Source organism: Trachypithecus francoisi, unplaced genomic scaffold (genome assembly GCF_009764315.1).
Source record: "Trachypithecus francoisi isolate TF-2019V2 unplaced genomic scaffold, Tfra_2.0 Lachesis_group1, whole genome shotgun sequence".
Taxonomy (NCBI): domain Eukaryota; kingdom Metazoa; phylum Chordata; class Mammalia; order Primates; family Cercopithecidae; genus Trachypithecus; species Trachypithecus francoisi.
In genome coordinates, this window is record NW_022681454.1 from 99,178,091 (window position 1) to 99,199,331 (window position 21,241).

The 21,241-nt window shown below is 43.7% G+C and overlaps 2 protein-coding genes and 1 pseudogene across 2 annotated transcripts in view; 1 reads left to right on the forward strand and 2 right to left on the reverse strand.

Moving 5' to 3' along the window:
- The window catches only part of MANBA (mannosidase beta), a 147,365-nt gene that overhangs the window by 111,198 nt on the left and 14,926 nt on the right, over window positions 1–21,241 (reverse strand). Inside the window, 1 exon segment of the mRNA XM_033214886.1 lies at window positions 1,963–2,057. Coding sequence (XP_033070777.1) covers window positions 1,963–2,057 — 95 coding nt within the window.
- LOC117085712 lies at window positions 4,119–7,325 on the reverse strand (annotated as a pseudogene).
- Window positions 9,763–10,256, forward strand: LOC117085715 (protein MANBAL-like). Its single transcript, XM_033214885.1, has one exon. The coding sequence runs from the start codon at window positions 9,763–9,765 to the stop codon at window positions 10,018–10,020; it is 258 nt and encodes an 85-aa protein (XP_033070776.1). The 3' UTR covers window positions 10,021–10,256.

The following is a 21,241-nucleotide window of genomic DNA, read 5'->3' on the forward strand; positions in this document are numbered from 1 at the left end:
AGAAGAATAAATAAAATGTGTCATATTCATACAATAAAATACTATTCAACAATAAAAAGGAATGAAGTACTGATACATGCTACAACATGGATGAACTTTGAAAACATTATTATGCTAAGTGAAAGAGGCAGTCACAAAGGCCCACATATTGTATGATTCCATTTATATGAGGTAACCAGAACAAGCAAATCCAGAGGGACAGAAAGTAAAGTAGTGGTTCCTAGGGCTGGGGTAAGAATTCAGGGGCGGGAGGAGTGGGCAATGGCAAACGACTGCTAATGGGTGTAACTTTTTGCGGGGGATGAGGAAAATGTTCTAAAATTGATTGTGGTGATGGTTTTGTAACTGTAAATATACTAAAAACCATTGAATTACATACTTTAAATGACTGAATTGTACAGTATGTTAATTATATATCAATAAAGTTTTTTTTTTTAACTAGGTAGAAATGCCTGGGTAGAGGCATTTCTATTCCCCTTACACTCTTTGCTCTTTGCAGGAACCCCTTACCCCTGCAAAGAGCGAAACCAAAACAAAGAAGTGTTGACAGCATGAATTACTAGGTAATTGACTCATATGTGTAATTTGGGCCGGAGAGCTAAGGAGGAAAAAGCTGGACAAATCCAAGGGACAGAGAGGTGCGGGCAGTGTTACAGGGACAGACATCATTCAGCTGTATTTTCACAAACAAGTGAGAAGTTTATACTTGATTTGCCAAGTAAAACAGACACTTGCTATTCTTGAGCGAATACCTATCTTGGCAAAATCAATATTCTGGGATGATTAATCTAATGTTTCTAAATAGAAAAGATTGGAGAATAAAAGAATGAAGCAAGAAATTTGATTAGGCAGCTTTGGCCTCTTTCCTGGCACTCATCTTCTAGGCAAAGATGGAAAGATGGAAATGAGATGGAAGGGGCAAAACCAAGAGAAATGTTAGACAAAAATTTGCAAGACCCAGAACAGACTGAACACAGGAAGATGAAGAAAAGATGTAATAAGCCCAAAGCACCTTACACATAAATTAGAAAATGGTGTTACATTAAGAGAAACAATGAAGCTGTTAGAATATAAAGTTTTAAGGGGGAAAGTCAATAGGATATGTTGAGTTCAAGGTGAAATAGAACCATTATGAAAGATATTCTAAAGATTATCTGTAAATAAAAGCCTGGAGCACAGCAGAAACTCCATGATATTGATAACAGTATTCTGGCCTTTTTCCCCCTTTAGAAGACTAGTAAATAACTACCAAAAAAAAAAAAGTCACATAAAAGGGACGGAAGGATTTTTTAAATTTAGTAGTAGTAGTGGTACCTTTGGGTAACATTCTGCCTCATATGGAAATATTTGCTTGTAATAACAGAACATTACTGAAAACCATACCTGTGCTTCACCTCCTGGCCTCACCATGTAGTATAGGTCAAGGTCATAGTCTCAATGGCTGGTGAGTACTACATAGAGCAAATGATACATCTACTAGACATAGAGCAAATTATAATCCTACTAGACAATATAATATCTACTCTAATGATTACTAATCATTATTAATTACATTAGTAATTACATTATGATTGCTAATCATAATGTAATCATCAGAGTATATATTATAATATTATAATAAATATATACTGTGATGATTACAAGGGAGTAGGAAAGAGGAAATCTACATAAGATCTGAGTAGGTCTAGATGACTCCATTATAACCACTGGAAAAATGACTCCATAAGACACCATTTGGTGACTGTTGATTAGTAGCACCATCCTCATATACAAAACAAAACATAAATATTCACTTTTATAATACAATATATTCACTTTTATATTCACTTTTATAATACAAGGCTTTCATCTTACTTAACTCTCAGATATGTAACCTAAACAAACAAAACACAGATTTTTGCTTAGACAGAAAAAGAAGAAAAGTTCAAATAATAATAAAAATACACCCACAAACATACATACCTAATTTCAAAGGGGAATTTAAATTCCTTGCTGTAGGTCCAGTTATCCAAAGAGATCCATCTGTAGTTAAGGTCATTAAACCTGTAGTAAGAATCCTGTTGATACAAGGTAAAAATTATGGTAGATGGTTAAATATGCACAAATAAATCAATAAAACAAACATAAAATAAATTATTAACAACAGCTACTTATCACCTAAAAATTAATGAACTCTTAGGCTAGTAGTACAAAGAGGTAAGATCGTTAATACTGAAAAATGTGAAAGGAAAATTCCAACAAATTACCTGAAATGAATTAATTCTCTGAGATATAAATAATACAGCTTCATTTTTAAAGAAAATGGGTGGATATTAAGATTGGCTTCCCCTTGGAGACAGGGTTTCACCATGTTGACCAAGCTGGTCTCAAACTCCTGACCTCAAGTGATCAACCCACCTCAGCCTCCCAAGGTGCTAGGATTACAGGCGTGAGCCATCACGTCCAGCCTACAGTTTACCTTGTGTACTAATCTGTTTCACTCTCTAAATGAGCAAAGTGGGAGATCACTGTCATGGCCGAAGTTACATGGCCAAGACAAACTATGGTCTGGGAGTCCCAGGTTCTCCTGTATGGGCACTTTCCTAGCAGATGCTGAATGATGGGAAAGTCTGGGTCTCATGTTTCTGTGTGGTCCTCACCTCACTTGACTTCTGCTCTCTCTGTTTGCTCTGGGCTTCCGTGCTCTCATTGATATAGCTCTCAGTTTTCCATTGGTCCATATCCCATTCTGCCTTGGACACATTTGCTTCTTGCTGCTCACTGATGAAACAGGAGGTCTGTCCTGGAGATGAGCTTGGTACAGGCCAACTGCACGTGGGTCTCAGAGCAGTCCCTCTTCAAGGTCCAGATAATATGAGAAATGAGTCTTCTCACATCATTGTTGGGGATTAGGGGCCGTAGTTGCTGATTTAGCTAAATTTCAAACTGATCACCTGGGGATAAGAGCAGTGGGTAACTGAAGCATTTGGGCTCGGGGGACAGGCCAGTGCCCATGTTGTTGTATTCCCATTGTGTTTCACAGTCTTCTCTAAGTTGAACACGGTGCCAACAGAATCTGCCTCAGGTGGATGGTTGTAGGTTGTGTTTTCAGAGACGGTGCCTTCTGGCATAGTAGTATTCTCCATTAAAATGCTTTGTTCAAAGGCATTTCTTGCAGTGGCATTTTTAAAATGCTCTGATGGAGCAAAAACTTCCAGAAAAAGATTTTCCTGAAGACTCAGGTCTCCTAAAGATGAAAAAGCCCCTTGTGAAGGGCCATTTATGAGGCTCTTCGCTGCAGAGAATGGAGGTGTCTTTGCGAGCAAAGTCTATTGAGACAACTTTTCTGAAATGTACAATTAGTTTTAACTCAACTTTGCATTTTCTAAAACCAAAATGGGTAAGTCTTTCAATCTGTTTCTGACCTCAGGCAGGGCTTTTGCAGGGGTGGAGGCAGAAGGCACGCCCATGGAGAAGGGTTTCAGCAAAGAGGAGACTGCTGCCTTATGCTCTTGGGTGAATGAAGGCTTGATATAGATGGCGTTTCCTGCTAACTTCTCATGCCCCTGTTCTGTGTGAGGCCGTTCCAGCTCCCTTGGAGCTGGACTCCAGAGCCTTTTTTCTTTGGCAGCGCTCTCCACAAATGCCCAGGCACCCTGTTTCCTCCTGTTGCTCTGCTTTCCCACATCTTTGAAGTGACTTTTCTGGATGCTCCTTGGGCCCATGAGGATTCTCTTCGCTCTCTGCAGGCTTTTGCCTACACTTTGAATCTTAGCCAGGCTGTTTTCCTGTGGTTGGACAGTTTCTAATTTCATGAGTTGTTGGATGCAGGCTGAAGAGAGGGACTCTTTGTATGGTTATTCAGAATACCCATCTTTTACATTTGAAAAAACGGGTAACTATAAGGTTAGCTATTGGCAGAGCTGAGGTTTTATTTTGGACAAAAAAAAAAAAAAAGCAGTTGAATTGTTTTGTAGCCGAAGGCATGGGCATGGGAGGTGCCCAGGTAGTGAACTCCCCTGTGGGTAGACTGAGGGCTAGGGCTGGGCCTCAGGTGGGTCTCCGGTTCCCTGTGCTACTCTTCCGCTCTCTGGGAGAGCGGCAGGAGGGTCAGGCTGGGAGGGGCTGCCGCAAGCTGTTCACTTGGGCAGGATGTCAGAGGACTAGGACACCAGCTTCCCATCATGGGTCTTGATCTTCTTCACAACCACAGCCCTGGTGGTGCTGGTGCAGCTGAAGGAGGTGGAGCCCACGCCAGAGCCAAAGCGGGGGCTTGTGAGGCCCCCATAGGTCGAATTCAGACCACCTGCAAAACCGCTGGTGGTCTTCGTATAGATAATCATGTTCTGCATCCCAGACTCCAGCCGGCTCTCCTCGCCCTCCAGCAGCTTCCTGTAGTTGGCTATCTCGATGTCCAGAGCCAGCTTGGCGTTCATCAGCTCCTGGTACTCAAGCAGCTGCCACGCCATGTCCTGCTTGGCCCGCTGCAGGGAGACCTCCAGCTCGGACAGCTTGGCATTGGCATCCTTAACGACCAGCTCCCCACGCTGCTCGGCATCTGCAATGAGGGCCTCCAGGGAAGCCCTGTGGGCTTTAAGGCCCTCAGTCTCAGCCTGGAGTCGGCTGATGTTCCGGTTCATCTTGGAAATTTCAGTCTCTATACACCACAGCTCATCCTTGTGCTTCCCAGCCAGCGTCTGCAGCTCCTCATACTTGATCTGGTACATGCTCTCAGCTTGGCCTGGCTGCAGTTGGCGATCTCCTCATATGGCACCTTGACCTCAGAAATGATGCTGTCCATGCCCAGGGAGCGACTGTTGTCCATGGACAGCACCACAGATATGTCCGAGATCGGGGACTGCAGCTCCCAGATCTCCTCTTCATATAGCTGCTTGAGGAAATTGATCTCATCAGGCAGCCCTTCCAGGCGAGACTCCAGCTCGACCTTGTTCATGTAACCTTCATCCACATCCTTTAGATGAGGACAATTTCATTCTCCACCTCTGCACGCTTATTGTTCTCATCCTCATACTTGTTCTTGAAGTCCTCCACCATCCCCTGCATGTTACCAAGCTCCGCCTCCAGCTTCAGCTTCTCCTGGCCCGGAGTCTTCAGCTGCCGCCTAAGGTTGTTGATGTAGCTCTCGAACATGTTGTCCATGTTTCTCTGAGCTGTCTTCTGCTGCTACAGGAGGCTCCACTTAGTCTTCAGCATCCTGTTCTGCTACTCCAGGAACCACACCTTGTCTACGAAGGAGGCAAACTTGTTGTTGAGGGTCTTGATTTGCTGCTTCTCCTGGGTGTGCACGGCCTGGATGTTGGGGTCCATCTCCAGGTTAAGGGGGCTCAGCAGGCTCTGGTTGACCGTGATGGCAGTGATGCCTCCCATGCCACTGGCCCCACCATAGCCTTCACCCAGGCCACCCCGGAAACTGCTGCTGCCCACTCGGGAAAAGCTCGAGGAGCTTATGTGGTCACCGGGCCCACTCGTGTAGGAGTGGCTGCTAAAGGCCTGGGGCCCAGAGGTGGACACCTTGTAGGACTTCTGGGTCACCCTGACGGACATGGTGAAGGCAGAAGTGGGGGCAGGAAGGTCGAACCAGATGGAGATCCCAGAAGGAGCAGAGAAGCTGCTTCTTGGTCTTGTCAGTTAACTTTACCACATATCATCTCACGACTGGAGGAATTTACAAGAGGGTATATCCATGTTTCTCGTGATTTATCCACATTTCTTGTGACCTTCCCTGCGCCACCTGGAGGGTTGTAAGCAGGGTTTGCTTAGTGTAGCAAATCTGGTGACCTTGCTGTGGCACCTAGATAAGGGTTCAGGAATGCAGTTGCAGAGTATTCAGGGTAAGGGTCAGATGCACTACGGCAGGGAGGCGGTTCCTGGGGCAGCTTGTCCCTAACAGTAACAACATTGATTCTACATCTTATAGATTTTTCTATAAGAAATAAGGCAAGACGTAATTTAGTGCGTCATTGATGTCCAGCTGCTCACTCCCAAAGCCTGACAAGTTGATGCCATTGCTGTCCGAGGCCACCTCCGGCTCAATAGTCAGCTCAATGCCCATGTGCTTTTTCCAGGCTTGTAATACCTTTATGAATGCTCCTTCTGGATTCCCTACAGATGCTTCCTCAACTGTCATGTAAGATACAATAAGTCTTTCTGAGTTTCTCTTACAGAGTTTAGCTTGTTAATGTCCTGATCCCTTGTTCTCAAACTCAACTTTCTTGCTCTTCCTTGCCCCTAGTTACCGTAAACAGCCTACCCTCTTCCCATCAGCTCTAGTCAATAACTCACATCTGTTCCCTTGGTTACATGTACCCCAAATTCCCCTGAAACTGTGCGGCTCACACACTCCACCTCTGTCCTCCTCCCCTTCTGTATTCAAAACAATATGTACAAGTAGCCAATCAGGTCAGCTCAAATTGTGCGATCCAACCCCAGTCCACGGGGGGGCGTGGCACAGAGATAGGGACTGCGTTAAGGATAAAAACCCCTGGTCTCCTTTGTTCTCTGTGTTTTGCGATCTTGAGTGACGCAAGTGGCACCCTTCTGCAGAAGTAAATTGCTTTGCTGAAAGAATTAAAAAAAAAAAAAAAAGATTGGCTTCCTCTTTTAAAAATCAAACACAAAACCACCAAGGTATCGGAAGAGAATGAATGAAAGACTGAATCTATGGTGTGTAGCCAGCAGTCTCTCATTGCCCTGTGGTTCTCACTCTGCTTTTTGCTGCCACTATCCCAGCCGGCCTCCAGGGGGAATACTTCTCCACTGCCCAAAAGTCAGCACAACTCCCTTCCACTCATTGGATTCATGTAGCATTTCCAGTTATTTTTCACTTCGCTAAGTGAGCATGAAAAGGATCTCTACAGAGAATACACAGGCAGCACAGATACTACAAAACTTATTAACATCAGGTTTCTTATATTATCCTACCTCACAGCAAACTGCCACCCACAGGCCACATGCAGCTCCCTACATGTTTCTGTGTGGCTAGCAAGCTAAGTAAGAATGGACATGTGCCCATAAATAAAGTTTTACTAGAGCACAGTCATGCCTTTTCCTTTACATTTTACATATGGCTGCTTTCATGTTATAGTGGCAGAGTTGAGTAGACATGATGGAGACCATCTGGCCCTGGAAGTCTAAAATATTTAGTACTTAGCTCTTTACTGAACACGTTTGCTAACCCCTGCTCAAGATGACTGGCCTCCTAGATGTTCATAGATGTTGCTCCATCTCAGTGTCTAGACCCAAGTCTGCTTCTTCATAAATCCTTAAGTCTTTCTTCTCCTATCCCCTTTCCACTCTTTTTCCACTTTTTTTTTTTTTTTCCTGAGATGGAGTTTTGCTTTTGTTGCCCAGGCTGGAGTGTAATGGTGCAATCCTAGCTCACTGCAACTTCCGCCTCCCAGGTTCAAGCGATTCTCCTGCCTCAGCCTCCCTAGGAGCTTGGATTACAGGCATGCATCACCACACCTGGCTAATTTTTTGTGTGTTTTTAGTAGACATGAGTTTTCACCATGTTAGTCAGGCTGGTCTCGAACTCCTGACCTCAGGTGATCTGCCCACCTCGGCCTCCCTAAGTGCTGGGATTACAGATGTGAGCCACCGTATCTGGACTCTTTCCACTCTTTATCTCCCAGAGGAACACTCAAGACAGGAGGCAGAACAGAAAGTGGCAAACAAATCTTTTCAGTTCATCTATCCATGAACAATATATAGAAGGAAATTGTGCAGGCATGGAGGGGCTTCCCCTCCTTTATCAGGGACAGATTCAAGTATTTCCTTAAGTACCATAACTCTAAGTCAAGAAGGAAAAGCCAACTCTAAGTTCCACACAGGTAAGAGCCGGATGACCACGTTAGGCTGGCAATGACCAGGTAGGCAGTTGCCCAGGGCAAAACTGTAAGAGGCACTACATCACTGGGTGTGTATCAAGATCAAGATAGGTATCTACCAGAAACTGATCCTAACTGGAAGAAATATTTTGATAAGCTACTAGGGGAGAGAGTGGATGACTGATGAGATTTAAAACAACAGGTAATCACCAAACTGGCTTTTAAGGTCTGGTTAATGGTAAGGTTTTGTTCTGTTAAATGCCGTGTGCCAAGCCCAGCTAACTTGCTTTCTTTTCTGCTCTTCTCCCACACAGGACTCGGCCTCTCCAATGAACAAACATGGAACACATATTTACAGACACAGGTCTGAAGAGGCACCTAATTATTAGCATGACCATGTCACTCCCCCAAGCCCTATTTATAACTCTACACTGTGGACTTAGTCCAATACAGTTAAAAATATCATGAGAAGGAAGGTGTGAGAGCAATTCAGCCACAACACATCAACACACTAAGCCCAGGGACTGGCTGATGATCTGGTTGGCAAGGCATAAGTCCTCTTCCCATCTCCCAGCTCCCTGAAGGAATTTGCAAGTTGGTTCAAGAGGGCAATCTTCCCAGATATATTTTTTCAACACAAACATAATTTATAGGTTAAAATTTTGTCTTACTTTAAAGAGGCCTATCTGAAAAAGCTACATAATGTATGATTTCAACTATATGACATTCTGAATGTTAAATAAAAATTATAGGAGGCTTTTGTTGACTGAGCTCCTGTACTAGGCCTCAGCAGAGCAGATCAAACCAAAATAGTCACTCGTGCTAAGTACCACTTAATCAAAATGAAACTTTAACGAAGCAGGTAGATCCACAAACAGACCAGTTTTTCCTGAAAACTTGAGATTCCAGTTCACCTGAGTAAGGAAGTTCTCTCTGCATTTTTTTTTTTTTTTTTGAAACAGGTCTTGCTCTGCTGTCACCCAGGTCAGAGTGCAGTGGCACAACCATGGTTCACTACAGAGTCAACCTCCTGGGTCAAGCAATCCTCTCAGCTCAGCCTCCTGAGAAGCTGGGGCTACAGGTGTATGCCACCATGCCCAGCTAATTTTTTATTTTTATTTTTTTGTAGCGATGGGGATCTTACTATGTTGCCACGGCTGGTCTCAAAATCCTTAGCTCTAGCAATCCTCCTACCTTGGCCTCCCAAAATGCTGAGATTACAGACATAAGTCACCACACTGGCCGGTTCTCTCTGCTTTACCCTTTCTAGAAAAGTAACTTGAAGTAATCTCATGTTAATCAATCAGTTTTTTTCCTACTGTTCTGTTTATTTGTTCCTTACAAAACCCACTATACTTCCATGAAAGTGCTCATTGTATTTTGTAGAATGGATGCTTTCCTGATTCATGAATGACAAATAAAAAACAATTTGATCTTTAACTACATTTGTTGTAATTTTGTCTTTTGACACGGAAAAGAAAAAACTATGGAGACAGTGAAAGGATCAGTGGTTACCATGGGTTAAATAGAGGAGAGGCATGAATAAACAGAGCACAGAGAATGTTTATGGCAGTGAAGTTATTCTTTACAATATTGCAATGGTGAATACAAGTCATTTGTATTACATTTGTCCAAACCCACAACATGTACAACCAAGAATGAACCCTGATGTAAAGTGTGGACTTGGAGTGATAAAGACGTGTCAATGTCTGTTCATTGATTCTAACAAGAGTACCACTCTGGTGAGGAATGTTGAAGAATGGGATGCTATGCATGCAAGGAGGCAGGAGGTATGTGAGAACCCTTTGTACTTTCTGTTCAATTTTGCCATGAACCTACAAAGTCTACTCTTCCGGGGGAGTGGGGCGGCAGTGAGAGAGTTGGCTCTGAAGAGTGGTGAGTCAGAAGAGACCTCAGGCAGCAAGCAACTTGGGCCATGGCCTCTGACCTAGACTTCTCACCTCCAGAGGTGCCCAAGCCCACTTTCCTTGAGAACCCGCTACGGTATGGACTCTTCCTGGGAGCCATCTTCCAACTCATCTGTGTGCTGGCCCTCATCGTACCCATTCTCAAGTCCCACGAGGAGGACGTTGAACCATCAGAGCCCAGAAGTGCTGAGGTGACAAGGAAGCCCAAGGCTACTGTTCCTTCTGTGAACAACAGGCCCAAGAAAGAGACCAAGAAGAAGCGGTAGAAGAGGAGGCCCGAGTAGCCAGACGGGCAGGGAGAGGGACTTGGGGACAGCCCTCCTGGGAATCTATATCCTGTTCCCCCTCTCCGTCCCAGGCTTAGCATCTGAGGAGGCTGTGACACCCTCTGACATCAGAGATCTAGACAGTCATGACAGTTCCCAGGCTCCAGCTGGGCAGTCCACCACTTCTTCCTCTTTCTATTTCTGTGATGGTTTAGAGTCAAGGGGACTGAAACACACTGTGACTGTATTAGGAGGTTTGTTCAGAAGTTGGGTCAGCTTACAGAGTCACATTTTCTTACTTAGTCATGTGTTCAGCCTTGAGTCACCTCCTCCTTGTGAGTTTACACTACATTTTGGAGTTATTGTCTAATGCTGACAAGCACACCCTCTCCCATTATTTGTGCACTACGGATCTCCTGCTAATCAGTCACCTTTTTTGCTGCTGTGTAGACAGAGCCAGGCCTCACCTGTTTGTTTAGGCCAAGACGCCATGCCATGCACCGTTAGTGATCCCACTAGCTGCAACAGCCAGGCCCGGAAAATGCCTGACATGAGAGCCAGCAGACGGCCCAGGCCAGGGTAGGCAGGTGCAGGGGATTTGGCTGAAGGCATGTATATTTCCTGGGCACAAACTTCCTGAGCTTCTGAAACGGGAGGCTCATCAATTTCAGACCAACCTCTTTTCAACCCTTCAACCCATCATAGCACGTTCAAGGTGTGCCTTTTACTTCCACCTGTACATCCCCCATTCCTTCAATTCTTTCATTCCCTAACCAGTGAGAGTTCCTGGAGGAAGTGTGATGAATAAACTGACATGCATGCTGAAAAAAAAAAGTCTACTAAAAATTTTTCTCTTACTAAGAGAAAATACCAAAAAAAAAAAAAGTTATAGAGGTTTAAATTACATTTAAAGTTACTATTCCAAATGCTAATCAACCAACTTAATTTGGTTCCAGATTGGTGACCCTATTTGATCATAGTGAAATTCTGAGCCTTATTTAGACAAACAGCAGCTCAGGGTTACCTCTCATAACTAAGGACCCATGTCAGTCTGAGTTGTTAAGCAAACCCATGAACCCTAAAACAAATAAGAGTATCATTTGTCAACCATTTACTACACATCAGCCTCTATAGTAGGCACTCATACACTCTTATCTTCATAATAAACATGTACAGTAAATACCATTTAACAGAGGAAGAAACTAAAGCTCCAAAAAGTGAAGTAGCTTTCTTGAGGTCCCACAACTAAGCAGAAGTATGGACACTGAGGAAAGAAACCAACCTAGTCTAACACCAAGGTCTGAATTCTTTGGACTATACTACAACGCCTCATGCTGCGTGTACTTACACGTTTATACCAGCTGGTAACTGCAACAACAATAATAGTTAAAAGTTACTGCCTGTGACCCTACTGGGGTAGGTACTATTATCATCCCCATTTATCAACAAAGACTACAAGGCCCATACTCAAATGGCTATGAAGTGGTGGAGGACTGACTTAGAACCAGGAAAGATGGCTCCAGGGTCCATATACTTAGTCATTACCTAGTACTACCGTTAACGTCACAACACCATCAATATTTACAACGTCAGTGCTACTTATAAAGCAGCAACCATGAAACAAACATGCCATGTGTGCGCCTTGACTAGTTATTTATAATTGACACCGTATTTACTCTGTTTACTGTACATCAACAAACCATGTGTCATCAGCAAATGACAATATCATCAGTCTCATTTTCTCAGTAAGCTTCTGGACTCCATCATTATGCCTGATTATAGATATAGAGACTACTTAACCAGGTATAGCTTTTCTGCTCCCCAATTCTGCTTCAGACCAATATCAGACTTGGGATTTCGGGAGCCAAGCAAAATATAACAGTACTAAGAAAAGAAGCACCGGAAAGAGCGAGTCCCCAGCTCGAGTCCAGGGAAGCCATTACTGGCCTATCTGACAGAGGTCTTTGGGGAAGGGAAGGCACCCAGGAGAACTGGAGGGGAGTCACAGGGTGAAGGAAGCTCCCGGATGAACTTTGTAATATTTTCGACAAGCATGAATTTTCGTGAGCAGAATCCAGGAGCTTGGGGGTGGCGAACAGGAAGTACAGATATGGGTGCAGCCAAAGGTGTGAGCAGGTGGGGAGGGGTGAGGCCTGAGAACCATGCTTGCTTTCTCAGCAGGGAGGCTTATCGCCTGGGGCAAGATCTCAGCCCTGCTCACCAGATGCCTGGATATAAACTGATATAAACTCAATGCTGTTGGGGGGGGCACACTAGGAGTGAGACTGGTCTTGCTGGCTTCATGGAAGCTGGGTAAGGCCTGTCTTTTTGTTTTGTTTTGTTTTGTTTTTTTGAGATGGAGTCTCGCTCTGTCGCCCAGACTGGAGTGCAGTGGCACGATCTCTGCTCACTGCAAGCTCTGCCTCCCAGGTTCACTCCATTCTCCTGCCTCAGCCTCCCAAGTAGCTGGGACTAAAGGCACCCACCACCACGCCCAGCTAATTTTTTTGTATTTTTAGTAGAGATGGGGTTTCACCGTGTCAGCCAAGATGGTCTCAATCTTCTGACTCGTGATCCGCCCGCCTCGGCCTCCCAAAGTGCTGGGATTACAGGTGTGAGCCACTGCGCCCAGCCGGGTAAGGCCTGTCAGTGCTGGCTTTTCCCCACTTCCCTAGTGACCTGTGTGATGCAGCAGAGGCAATCATAATCCCCCGGCAACATAATTCCATTAGCCTGAGAACCCCATAGTGGCCATGGCAGGCCCCACTCAAAAAGAGTCTGAGCTCAGACCCGCCTAACAATGTCCTCACTTGATGGATTTTCTCTACCAGACCTGGTAGCCAAAGACAAATGACATAAACCCTTGGGACCTCTATGGCCCTGCCCATCACCTGAGAAACCCAAGTACTCATCCTGGCCAATGTAGGGCAAGATTATATCCCCCTTCTACTACTGCAGCTAGTGCTTTCTTGAAAGGGCCACCTCCTGGCTGGAGACCAATCAACTCAAACTGATAAAAGAACAACCCTGCTCTAAAGAAGAAAACAATGAATTCCACTGCCTGCAATATCCTGGTTAACCAGAAGTACTGAGTCTGTTCACACAACAGCTTCACTGCTAGCATAACCAGTATTTGAGAAAGCCAGTGCACTAAACGAAGCTACAACCAAGGACTTCCACAGAGGTCGCTTCACTCCCCTGTCACCTCCACTGGAGCAGGTGCTGGTTATCCATGGCTAGGAGACCTGAACACGGATCACATCACAGGACTCTTTGCAGACAATCCCCAGCATCAGCCTGCAGGCCAGTAGCCCCGCTGGTTGGCTAGACTCACAGAGCAATAGCAATCACTGCAGTCTGGCTCTCAGAAATCCCCATCCCTAGGGGAAGAGGGAGAGCACCACATCAAGGGATTACCCCATGGGACAAAACAATCTAAACAGCAACTCTTGAGTTCCAAATCTTTCCACTGAAACAGTCTACCCAAATGAGAAGGAACCAGTTAAAGTAATTCTGGTAATATGACAAAACAAGATTCTATTAACACCCCCAAAAGATCACACTAGCTCTCCAGCAATGGATCGAACAAAGAAATCTCTGAACCGCCAAATAAACAATTCAGAAGGTTGATTATTGGGCTACTCAAGCAGGCACCAGAGAAAGGTGAAAACCAACTTAAAGAACTTTAAAAAACAATGCAGGATATTAATGAAAAGGTCTCCAGAGAAACAGATATCATAAAGAAAAAACAATCACAACTTCTGAAAATGAAAGACATACTTAGAGAAATGCAAAATACACTGGAGAGTTTCAACAATAGAATCAAACAAGGGAAGGAAAAAAGATAAATGAAACAAAAACTGGTTTTGTGAAAAGATAAACGAAATTGATAGACCACTAGTGAGATTAATCAAGAAGAGAGAAGATCCAAATAAGCTCAATTAGAAATGAAATGGGAGATATTACAATTGATACCACAGAAATACAAAAGATCATTCAAGGCTACTATGAACATCTTTATGTGCACATACTAGAAAACCTAGAGGAAATGGATAAATACCTGGAAATATACAATATTTCCAGATTGAAACAGGAAGAAATAGAAACTCTGAGCAGACCAATAACAAGTAGTGAGGTTGAAACAGTAATTTAAAAACTGCTGACCAAAAAAAAGTCCAGGACCAAATGGATTCACAGTTGAATTCTATCAGATGTTCAAAGAAAGATTGGTACCAATCCTACTGAAAATACTCCAAAAAATAGAGAAAGAGGGAATTCTCCCTAAATAATTACATGAAGCCAGAATTATCATATACCAAAACCAGAAAAGGACATAACAAACAAAAACTACAGACCAATATCCCTGATGAGCATAGCTGCAAAGACCCTCAACAAAACACTAGCTAACCAAATCCAACAGGATACCAAAAAGATAATACACCACGATCAAATGAGTTTCATACCAGGGAGGCAGGTACATATGCAAGTCAATAAATGTGATACATCCACATAAAAAAATAAAAACAAAAATCATATGATCAACTCAACAAATGCAGAAAAAGCATTTGACAAAGTCCAGCATCCTTTATGATTAAAATCCTCAGCAAAATTGGCATAGAAGGGACATACCTTAAGGAAATAAAAGTCATGTGCAACAAACCGACAGCCAACACTGTACTGACCAGGGAAAAGTTTAAAGTATTCCCTCTGAGAACTGGAACAAGACAAGGATGCCCACTTTCACCACTTCTCTTTGACATAGTACTGGAAAACCTGGCCAGAGCAATCAGACAACAGACAGAAATAAAGGGCATCCAAATCAGTAAAGAGGAAGTAAAACTGTTGCTGTTCATTGATGATATGATCATATACATAGAAAACCCTAAAGACTCATCCAAAGAGTTCCTTACCTGATAAATAAATTCAGCAAAGTTTTGGAATACCAAATCAATGTACACAAATCAGTAGCACTCCTACACACCAACAGCGACCAAGCTGAGAATCAAATCAAGAACTCAACCCCTTTTACAATACCTGCAAAAAAATAAAATAAAATACTTAGGAATATACCTAACCAAGGACATGAAAAACCTCTACAAGGAAAACTACAAAACACTGCTGAAAGAAGTCATAGGAAACACTAACAAATGGAAACACATCACATGCTCATGAATGAATAAAATCAATATTGTGAAAATGACCATACTGTCAAAAGCAATCTATAAATGCAAGTTCCATCAAAATACCATCATTATTCTTCACAGAACTCACAAAAGCAAACCTAAAATTCATATAAAACTCAAAAGGAGCCTGCATAGCCAAAGCAAGACTACGCAAAAAGAATAAATCCTGAGGCATCACATTACCTGACTTCAAACTCTACTGTAAGGATATAGGCACAAAAACAGCATGCTACAAGTATAAAACCAGGCACCTAGACCAGTGGAACAGAATAGAGAGCCCAGAAATAAAGCCAAATACTTACAGCCAACTGATCTTTGACAAAGGAAACAAAAAGATAAAGTGAGGAAAGGACACCCTATTCAACAAATGATGCTGGGATAATTGGCAAGACACACACAGAAGAATGAAACTGGATCCTCATCTCTCACCTTATATAAATATCAACTCGATAGATCAAAGTCTTAAATCTAAGACCTGAAACCATTAAAAAAAACTAGAAGATAACATCAGAAAAACTCTTCTAGACATTGGTTTAGGAAAACACTTCATGACTAAGAACCCAAAAGCAAATGCAACAAAAACAAAGATAAATAGATGGGACCTAACTAACCTAAAAAGCTTCTGCACAGCAAAAGAAATAATCAGCAGAGTAAACAGACAACACACAGAGTGGGAGGAAATCTTCATACACTATGCATCCAACAAAGGACTAATATCCAGAATCTACAAGGAACTCCAACAAATTTAGCAAGAAAAATCAAATAATCCCATCAAAAAGTGGGCTAAGGACATGAACAGACAATTCTCAAAAGAAGATACACAAGTAGCAGAAAAAAAAAAAAAATGTTTAACATCACTAACTATCAGGGAAATGGAAATCAAAACCACAATGAGATACCCCTTTACTCCTGCAAGAATGGCCATAATTAAAAAATCAAAAAAAAAAAAAAAGATGTTGGCATGGATGTGGTAAAAAAGGAACACTTTTACACCGCTGGATGGAATGTAAATTAGTACAACTAAGGAAAACAGTAAGGAGATTCCTTAAAGAACTAAATGTAGAACTACCATTGATCCAGCAATCGCACTACTGGGTACCTACTAAGAGGAAAAGAAGTGATAATATGAAAAAGACACTTGGATACACATGTTTATAGCAGCACAATTTGTAATTGCAAAAATTGTGTTATATGTGGTATATGTTATACATAATATGGAATACTACTCAGCCATAAAAAGGAACAAAATAAAGTGGAGTTGGAGACCACTATTCTAAGTGAAGTAACTCAGGAATGGAAAGCCAAGCATTGTATGTTCTCACTTATAAGTGGGAGCTAAGCTATCAGGATGCAAAAGGCTTAAGAATGATATAGTGGACTCTGGAGACTGGCAGGTAAGGATGGGAAGAGGGTGAGGGATAAAAGACTACACACTGGGTACACTGTATACTGCTTGGGTGATGGATGCAACAAAATCTCAGAAATAACCACTGAAGAACTTCATGTCACCAAACAGCACCTCAGCAGGTCATGTTTTTTTTCCTGGTAAAGTGACCCAAACCTTCATTCCTGAAGGGTCTGGGCCATTTGTCGTCCTGCCCAGATTGGGCTGTTGTAGTTTCTCATTGACCTTAATCTCAGGGCATGGTAATACAATGAGACACCCCAAGGGATCTCCTGTATTCCATGCATACTCTTCCTTATCTCCATTGTGGAGTAGTAGACTGATTTTGTCTTGATAGTCTGGCTCAATCCCTAGCCAACACTGTAACTCCCTTCTTATCCTGTTGACTTAAACGTAGGAGGAGCCCGAAGTGTTCAGGTGGTAATCTTAACTTCTAGTTTAATGGAATCATTGTGCCTCCTGGTGGCAGCATTTCTCCCTCTAGAACTGAGACTTCTAGACCAGCAGAACATAATGTCGCGGGAACAGAAAGAAAATTTTGCTAGTGGATCACTAGTGGTGATGGTGAGTGGTTCCACTTCCACTTCCACCCCTTGATTCCTGGACCTATGAATCTTGGCTATGGGAGAAACAGTACTATATAACGAATTCTGATTCAGAGCATACATGGTCTTCTGGAGAACTTTGTCGCAGCTCTGAAAAGTATTGTCACCTAGTTGGCATTGTAATTGTGACGACAGAAGGCCATTCCACCATTCTATCAATCCAGCTTCTTCAGGATGATAGGAAACATGGTAAGACCAGTGAATTCCATGAGCACAAGCCCACTGCCACACTTCTTTAGCTGTAAAGTGAGGGCCTTGGTCAGAGGCAATGCTGTGTGGATTACCGTGATGGTGGATAAGGCATTCTGTGAGTCCATGAATGGTAGTCTTGGCAGAAGCATTGTGTGCAGGATACGCAAACCCATATCCAGAGTAAGAGTCCATTCCAGTGAGAACAAACCTCTGCCCTTTCCATGATGGAAGCGGTTCAATATAATCACCCTGCCACCAGGTAGCTGGCTGATCACCCCCAGGAATGATGCCATATCGCGGGCTCAGTGTCGGTCTCTGCTGCTGGCAAATTGGACACTCAGCAGTGGCCATAGCTAGGTCAGCCTTGCTGAGTGGAAATCCATGTTTCTGAGCCCATGAATAACCTCCATCCCTGCCACCATGGCCACTTTGTTCATGGGCCCATTGGGTGATGACAGGGATGGCTGGGGAAAGAGGCTGAGTGGTATCCACAGAATGAGTCATCTTATTCAGTTGAATATTAAAATCCTCCTCTGCCAAGGTCACCCGTTGGTGAGCACTTACATGGGATACAAATATCTTCATAGTTCTTGACCATTCAGAGAGGTCCATCCACGTACCTCTTCCCCAAATTTTGTCACAATTTTCCAGTCATGCTTCTTCTAAGTCACTGACCACCCAGCCAAACCATTGGCTATAGCCCATGAATCAGTATATAGCTGCATATCTGGCCATTTTTCCTCCCATGTAAAGTGCACAACCAGATGCACTGCTCGAAGTCCCGCCCACTGGGAAGATTTCCCTTCACCGCTGTCCTTCAGCAATGTCCTAGAAAGGGGCTGTAGTGCTGCAGCTGTCCACTTTTAGGTGGTGCCTGCATATCATGCAGAACCATCTATGAAGCAAGCCCTAGTCTTCTCTTCCTCTGTCAACTGATCATAGGGAACTCCCCATGAAGCCACTGGTGCAGGCTGGGGGAGAAAAGACAGGGTGGCAAGAGTGAGCCACTTCTGCCTTCGAGCCATTTTCTCATGTAACTTAATTGTGCCTTCAGGACCTGCTTGAGCCCAATCATGTATATACCACTTCCATTTGATGAGGGAATGCTGCTGTGCACAACCTACTCTATGGCTAGATGGGTCAGAAAGCACCCACTTCATGATAGGCAGTTCAGGTCGCATAGTGAATTGATGACCCATAGTCAAAGGTTCAGTTTCCACCAAAGCCCAGTAACAGGCTAAGAGCTCTCTCTCAAAAGGAGAGTAGTTATCTGCAGAAGATGGCAGAGCCTTGATCCAAAATCCTAGCAGCCTCTGCTATGATTCACCTATGAGGGCCTCCCAGAGGCTCCAAACATCATCTCTATCTGCCACTGAACCTCAAGCACCATTGGATCTGCTGGGTCATATGGCCCAAGTGGCAGAGCAGCTTGCACAGCAGCCTGGACCTGTTGCAGAACCTTCTTCTGTTCTGGACCCCTCTCAAAACTGGCAGCCTTTTGAGTCACCTGATAAATGGGTCAGAATAACACAACCAAATGCAGAATGTGTTGCCTCCAAAATCCAAATAGGCCCACAGGGCGTTGTGCCTCTTTCTTAGTTGTAGAAGGCGCCAAATGCAGCAATTTATCCTTCACCTTAGAAGCAATATCTCAATAGGCCCCACACCACTGGACCCCTAAAAATTTTACTGAGGTAGAAGTTCCCTGAATTTTATTTCCCATCCTCTGGCATACAAATGTTTCACCAAGTCCAGTATGTTTGCTACTTCTTGCTCACTGGATCCAATCAGCACACTGGTCCGGCATAATGGACCAGTGTGATACCTTGTGGAAGTGAAAGTGATCAAAGTCTCTTCAAACAAGATTATGACATAAAGCCAGAGAGTTGATATATCCCTGAGGTAGGACAGCAAAGGTATATTGCTGGCCTTGCTAGCTGAAGGCAAATTGCTTCTGGTGGGCCTTATGGACAGGAATGGAGAAAAAGCCATTTGCCAAATCAATGACTGCACACCAGGTGCCAGGAGATGTGTTAATTTGCTCAAGCAATGAAACCACTTATGGTACAGCAGCTGCAATTGGAGTCACCACTTGGTTAAGTTTATAACAATCCACTGTCATTCTCCGAGATCCTTCTGTCCTCTGCACAGGCCAAATAGGAGAGTTAAACATGGATGTGATGGGAATCACCACCCTTGAGACTTTCAAGTCTTTGATGGTGGCACTAATCTTCGCAATCCCTCCAGGGATGCAATACTGTTTTTGATTTACTATTTTTCTAGGTGGGGCATCTCTAAGGGCTTCCATCTGGCCTTTCCCATCATAATAACCTTCACCCTATAAGTCAGGGAGCCAGTGTGGAGGTTCTGCTAGCTGCTAAGTATGTCTATGCCAATTATGCATTCTGGCACTGGGAAATGACCACACGATGAATCCAGGGACCCACTGGACCCACTGTAAGTCAGACCTGAGCTAAAACTCTATTAATTACCTGATCTCCATAAGCCTCTACTTCAACTGGAGGACCACAATGACATTTTGGGTCCCTTGGTATCAATGTCAGCTCAGAACCAGTGTCCAGTAGTCCCCAAAATGTCTGATCATTTCCCTTTCTTCAATGCAGTTACCCTGGTAATAGGCTGGGGGTCTCCTTGGGGAAGGATGGGAGAAATATTAACAGTATAAACAGTCACTAGAATAGTGGGGTCCTTTTCAAGGTGACCCAGTCTCCCCTTCATTCAAGGGGTTCTGGGCCTATAAATTTTGTAGTTGAGTGACTACAGTTCCCACTGTTAGATCTGACATACACAGAGGAGCAATTAAAGGACTCTTCAGAGATGCAGTTGTTGCCGTCAAAAATCTATTTCGCAAAGCATTTGTCAAGGGTATATCTTCTGAACCCTCCCAGCTGGGATGGGTAGGTCTAAAGTGACCAATCCACTCCAGCATCCAATCTCCCTCAACCTTTGGATCCCTTCCTCTACATCAAACTGAGAGAGATCAGGCATTTCTAGCTTGCTCACAGTGGGCCATTTTGTATCCATATTTCAGCTAACCAAGCAAATAAACTATTAGAACCATTAAAACCTTTTTAACTCCCAGAGCTGCAACATTAAAAGCAGAATCTCTATTTAGTGGGTTCAAATCAATAAATCCAGCCTGATCCAACTCTGTGTTCCTTCCACCATTATCTCACACTCTTAATATCCTTTCCCATGCCTGTTCTCCAGATTTCTGCTTATATAAATTAGAAAACTAAAGCAGTCCTTTTCTAGTGTAGCACAGCTCCTCATGGGTCACTCTGAACCTCACCTCTAGGGGTCCACTGGGACTTCAGTCTAGGTATAGGTCTAGACTAAACAGGGGTGTTGGGGGTGGCTCTTGAGGAGAATCAACATTATTTTGCCTGGCAACTGCCTCAGAGGAGGCCATCACTGTTGCCTCAGGCAGCGCATGGTTTATCTCCTGAGACAAAGGTGGAAAGGTTGATGGCAGCATGGGTTGGGGAGGGGATGTTGCCACTACTGGGGATGAAGAAGCTGTTTCTTCTGGCAAAAAAGGTTCATCAGAGTTTACAAACTCAGCATCCCCAGCTTCATCAGTTCCCCCACACATCCCCAGTCTAAGTTGCAGGGTCCCATTCTTTTCCAATCAATGCCCTCACTTTAACAGTAGACACCTGGAAAGGCTGTGCATGCACCTTTCGTTGCAGGTCAGCCACACGATAAGAGCTTGTGTCTATTTTTCACAGTTTCAGCTCTTTTTCTATAGGAGATAAGACTCTCACTTAGGGCAATCTAGCAGGGGTGAGGCTCAGTACTGCTTCTAAAGCTGG